Here is a 5,657-nt window from a genome sequence, read left to right on the forward strand (position 1 = left end):
TGGGGGTGACCAGTGAAATATACCTGCTGGAGCGCGTGCTACGGGTGGGTGCTGCTATGGTGACCAGTGAGCTGAGATAAGGCGGGGCTTTACCTAGCAAAGACTTATAGATGACCTGGAGCAAGTGGGTTTGGCGATGAATATGAAGTGAGGGCCGGTGGTAGGTAGTATATGGGGCTTTGGTGACAAAACGGATGGCACTGTGATAGACTGCATCCAATTTGCTGAGTAGAATGTTGGAGGCTATTTTGTAAATGACATAGCCAAAGTCAAGGATCGGTAGGATAGTCAGTTTTATGAGGGTATGTTTGGCAGCATGAGTGAAGGATGCCGATTCTAGATTTCATTTTAGATTGGAGATGCTTAATGTGAGTCTGGAAGGAGAGTTTACAGTCAAACCAGACACCTAGGTATTTGTAGTTGTCCACATACTCCAAGTCAGAACCGTCCAGAGTAGTGATGCTGGACAGGCGGGCAGGTGTGGGCAGTGATCGGTTGAAGAGCATGCATTTAGTTTTACTTGCATTTAAGAGCAGTTGGAGACCACGGAAGGACAGTTGTATGGCATAGACGCTCGTTTGGAGGTTAGTTAACACAGTGTCCAAAGAAGGGCCAGAAGAATATAGAATGGTATCGTCTGCGTAGAGGTGGATCAGAGAATCACCAGCAACAAGAGCGACATCATTGATGTATACAGAGAAAAGTGTCGGCCCGAGAATTGAACCCTGTGGCACCCCCATAGGGACTGCCAGAGTTCCGGACAACAGGCTCTCCAATTTGACACACTGAACTCTGTCTGAGAAGTAGTTGGTGAACCAGTCGAGGCAGTCATTTGAGAAACCAAGGCTGTTGAGTCTGCCGATAAGAATGTGGTGATTGACAGTCGAAGCCTTAGCCAGGTCGATGAATATTATGTGAGCTAAACATAAACATTACAAAATTAAGTACTAATGTTAACAAAAAATACTTAAATACATTCATTTTGTCCTTGAAACATTTAAATTAAATGCTGTAGAATTCCATTCATTCTTATGGAGGACTGCGTTTCTGAGGAGGGCCAATATGGCCGACTGCAGGCTTCAAATCCACTCATTGGCCAATGCATAACAGGACAATCCAGGGTTTATATACATTACTGATGTGGAGAGCCCTCCCCCTGCCTGTTGTGAAGAAGCATGCGCCACCCTATTTGGTCAAATTGCTTGTCAATCAAGGGCGCTACCACGGTGACAGAGACAAAGTATCTGACTGTAAATTTGTAATATATTATTTCATCAGTTGTTCAGACAGATAAGCGAGCGAAATCAGATTAGACAGCCCGGTTACAAACAGTCAGTTGAGTTTAAAATATTGATACATTGTTGCACGCTTCGACATCATTTATTTAAACATGAAAGTAACAGTTTTCTCCTCTGAAATATCCATGAGGGATGCGGTCTTATTTTATCACTCCTAATGCAGTGAAGTACTGCTACTTTTGTGGTCATATTGTAGCCAACGTCTACTACTAGTCTTCTCAGCCTACTAGGGAAGTTCGGGTTGCTGTCGTTGTCTGTTTTGTTTTAAAGTGACAGGAGAGGACAGCACGCTGTAAAACATTCAGCCCCTGACCGAATCGACGCGATGATTCCTGAATGTCCCCGGAGCGGAGAGACAAGGAGCCGAACGCAGTGCCACTATGGCCAGGTAGCAGAACCAAAGCAGAACTGTTTTGGGCTACTTTCCGAGATCAAAACTCTTATCAAGAATGAACCATTCACTGACCACTACACCATCATTCCGGGCAAAGAGCTTGGCAGGTAACTAACGTTATACGTTCTTAGTAAATAACGTTACTGATCTGGTGCTGAGCATCTATCCAGCTTGTCAGTTTGTCTATCTGGGAATTGTCTGAAGAACTTCTGAGCTACTGTGGCTGTCTGTTTCCATACTTCTGATAATACTGAAGATGTAGTGAACATTTTTGTGCCGTTTCTTGAATAGTTGATATTGAAATATCACCGTTTCTGCCTGTGGTATACTATCTGTCGTTAGCTGTGGTACTCAGATCTCCTTTCCTGCTGTCATTGTGTAGGTATTTATCTGCACCACAAGTTATTTTACATTATTTTATTTAACATTATAGCATGATATTCTGTCCAGCAGTTAAGGGTTGCAACATGTATTTTTGATTGTACACATCTGTGTAAATTGGGGAATCCATTGAAGGGATTTGCATCAATGTCATTGTGCACTTGGAGACAAGCCATCAGTGCATTTAATGTTCAACCTTGCATATAGGGGGCCAGCTGAAAAATCATGCCTCCCTTGTTTGAGAATGCTGGAGAAGGCTATGCATGGCAGGCTATAGCGGTGGACTTGCATTTTGTCCACAGCAAGGTCACTCGAGTCGTCATATCTTTGCTGAGTGTTTGAACTGCAATGTGAGCTGATGTGTCTGATAAATTGTAAAAAGCATCACTGAAGCACATGGGTTATTTTCTGTAAGGAAAAATGAAATTCCCCTCAGTTTTCAGCCAGTCTTCACTAGGCCTTGTCTTGGGACAGATTCCTTTCCTTCCTATAAAAAAATGCAGTTTACAAACACTTGATTAAATATCTACATTTATCTAAGCAAATTATTTGGCAATGGGCTGTATGTTTTAAATTGCCTTTAGTTGCAGCAGAGACTTAGCCTAAATGCAGCTCCCTCCATGTTATAAAGTATGATGAAACACCTGGTAAATACTGCATAGCCTGCTGTATTCACCCTCTCAATTCAATAATGCCAAGGGAAATACTTCAAGACTATCTTGTCATTGGCACTTTGAAACTCCAAACTTCACCACTGAATAATGGCTTTAGTCCACTTCCTGGGAGCCAACTCTGTGGTTCTTCCTCTGCTTCACTGACAGAAGAAGAAGGGGGATTCCAGTGTGTTTTTTATGAGTGGAAATATCTCAGCTTCCTCTTTCCACACAGCTCTCTTAAACATGCTAGTCAAAGTCAGGGCATAGTATATTTTGCCCTGTGAGCATTGTAAAGAAGTCCACTTAGACTAGGCAATGCAAACACCACACTCAACCCTGTGAATGGCACCATGTTGCCCCCAAGCAAAACCTACAGCAGGTTAGCTTCCATGAGATTTACATTTTGGAAATCTGTTCCAAAGTTTTCCCACGCATAATAAGATATATATATATATATATGTATGTATATATGTATGTATGTATATATGTATGTATGTATATATGTGTGTGTGATTTTATATAAATGTAAGCAAAGTTTGAAATGGTTATGTTTTAGTCATATGTTATATCTGGTTGGGTTTCTTGTGGTCAATTTGCAGTCTACTAATGATTTGTAATTATGTTCTGGTCCCCTGACCATCCACTCAAGAAAAGAAAAGAAATTGTCCCACGGCTAGTTGCTGATTCCTGACCTATGGTATATCTCCTCTGAGATTGGATTAAGCTGATAAGAGGTGTGTTCGCCCTGTTGGATGTCAAAGGCATTGTCCTTTATAGAAGGCATTTGAGCTATGTATGTCTGTTTGACGTTTTAAGCCATTTATTTCATAAGAGGAACATTCAGAATGTGGCATCAGATGACCTGCGGTTGCGTCTGAGATTAGCCAAAGGCACTCACTTCAAAGTGTTTGACTAAGCCACATCCGAATCAGATCATCGTTCCCTCTGCCCAGTGACCAGCTGCTAGGGAAGTACCCATCTGGTGACTGGTCACAAGCGTCCTCTGGCCAAAGCACCATAATCTCTAGCTGATGTTTGTTGCTATGAACGTACTCACTGTTAATTCATTTATCATGGATCATCAAACTGTAGATCAATCATTTTAAAATGTGAACTCCATACTATTTCTGTCTTCATGGTATCTGATTGGCTGCCTCTGCTATGTGTGTTTTTGTTTGGCAGAATACCATGGAAACTGCTATCTAGCCTGAGACTGAAGCTTAGTGCCTGCCAATGGGAACATGAGTTACATTTTGCCATAGGGGAACTTCATGGAACATTGGCTAGAGTATTTTTAGAAAAGGCCCACAAGGAATCAGTGTTCCCAGGTCTCAGATGTAGTTGGAATTCACTTTAGTCCTGAAACCACCTCTGTTACTGTGACACTCAACATTTCCCATTAAATTGAATTAGGCCGAGCCTACGCACATGTCTAATGTGTTTGTATGGTGCAATAATCAGATTACAAATACATTTTTCAGCCATAAGGCATGGATGTCATGAAGTTAGCTGGAGATGCATGATGGCTAACAATCTACAGTGGCCATACTGAACCAACTGGTATAATGACCATTAGTCCTTTACCACCTCGATGAGAAACATTACATTACGATGTCTGGACGCCTGAATAGAGGCACTAGTGCGAGCCGTACGTAGATACCATGTGTTTTGTTTTGGTTGGCCTTGTATGCTTATTTCTGTAAATCATGTGATTAATGAAGTTATCCGGCTGTAAAGCTGAAGTAAGCACTTATAAATTACCCTACTAAGCTGTTTCATTTGGTTGGGTTGTTTGTAAGTACGCCAGCCGCCAGGAGATTATGAACCTGGTTATTTAGCCTGGAACTCAACTTGAGTTGTGTGTTCTACTGTGCTCGTGTCACCTGTGTGTTCTGCTGTGCTCGTGTCACCTGTGTGTTCTACTGTGCTCGTGTCACCTGTGTGTTCTACTGTGCTCGTGTCACCTGTGTGTTCTACTGTGCTCGTGTCACCTGTGTGTTCTACTGTGCTCGTGTCACCTGTGTGTTCGACTGTGCTCGTGTCACCTGTGTGTTCTACTGTGCTCGTGTCACCTGTGTGTTCTACTGTGCTCGTGTCACCTGTGTGTTCTACTGTGCTCGTGTCACCTGTGTGTTTGACTGTGCTCGTGTCACCTGTGTGTTCTACTGTGCTCGTGTCACCTGTGTGTTCGACTGTGCTCGTGTCACCTGTGTGTTCTACTGTGCTCGTGTCACCTGTGTGTTCTACTGTGCTCGTGTCACCTGTGTGTTCGACTGTGCTCGTGTCACCTGTGTGTTCGACTGTGCTCGTGTCACCTGTGTGTTCGACTGTGCTCGTGTCACCTGTGTGTTCGACTGTGCTCGTGTCACCTGTGTGTTCTACTGTGCTCGTGTCACCTGTGTGTTCGACTGTGCTCGTGTCACCTGTGTGTTCGACTGTGCTCGTGTCACCTGTGTGTTCGACTGTGCTCGTGTCACCTGTGTGTTCGACTGTGCTCGTGTCACCTGTGTGTTCTACTGTGCTCGTGTCACCTGTGTGTTCGACTGTGCTCGTGTCACCTGTGTGTTCTACTGTGCTCGTGTCACCTGTGTGTTCTACTGTGCTCGTGTCACCTGTGTGTTCTACTGTGCTCGTGTCACCTGTGTGTTCGACTGTGCTCGTGTCACCTGTGTGTTCGACTGTGCTCGTGTCACCTGTGTGTTCGACTGTGCTCGTGTCACCTGTGTGTTCGACTGTGCTCGTGTCACCTGTGTGTTCGACTGTGCTCGTGTCACCTGTGTGTTCTACTGTGCTCGTGTCACCTGTGTGTTCGACTGTGCTCGTGTCACCTGTGTGTTCGACTGTGCTCGTGTCACCTGTGTGTTCGACTGTGCTCGTGTCACCTGTGTGTTCTACTGTGCTCGTGTCACCTGTGTGTTCGACTGTGCT

At 44.1% G+C, this 5,657-nt stretch overlaps 1 protein-coding gene across 1 annotated transcript in view; it reads left to right on the top strand.

Annotated features, from left to right (window-relative positions):
- The first annotated feature begins 1,223 nt into the window (after nucleotides 1-1,223).
- Nucleotides 1,224-5,657, top strand: part of LOC115149410 (serine/threonine-protein kinase 17A) — a 42,672-nt gene continuing 38,238 nt past the window's right edge. The window contains exon 1 of the mRNA XM_029692242.1: nucleotides 1,224-1,799. Within this exon, the coding sequence (XP_029548102.1) occupies nucleotides 1,624-1,799 (176 nt within the window). The 5' untranslated portion in view covers nucleotides 1,224-1,623. The remainder of the gene's footprint in view (nucleotides 1,800-5,657) is intronic.

This window comes from Salmo trutta, chromosome 2 (assembly GCF_901001165.1).
Source record: "Salmo trutta chromosome 2, fSalTru1.1, whole genome shotgun sequence".
NCBI classification, from domain to species: domain Eukaryota; kingdom Metazoa; phylum Chordata; class Actinopteri; order Salmoniformes; family Salmonidae; genus Salmo; species Salmo trutta.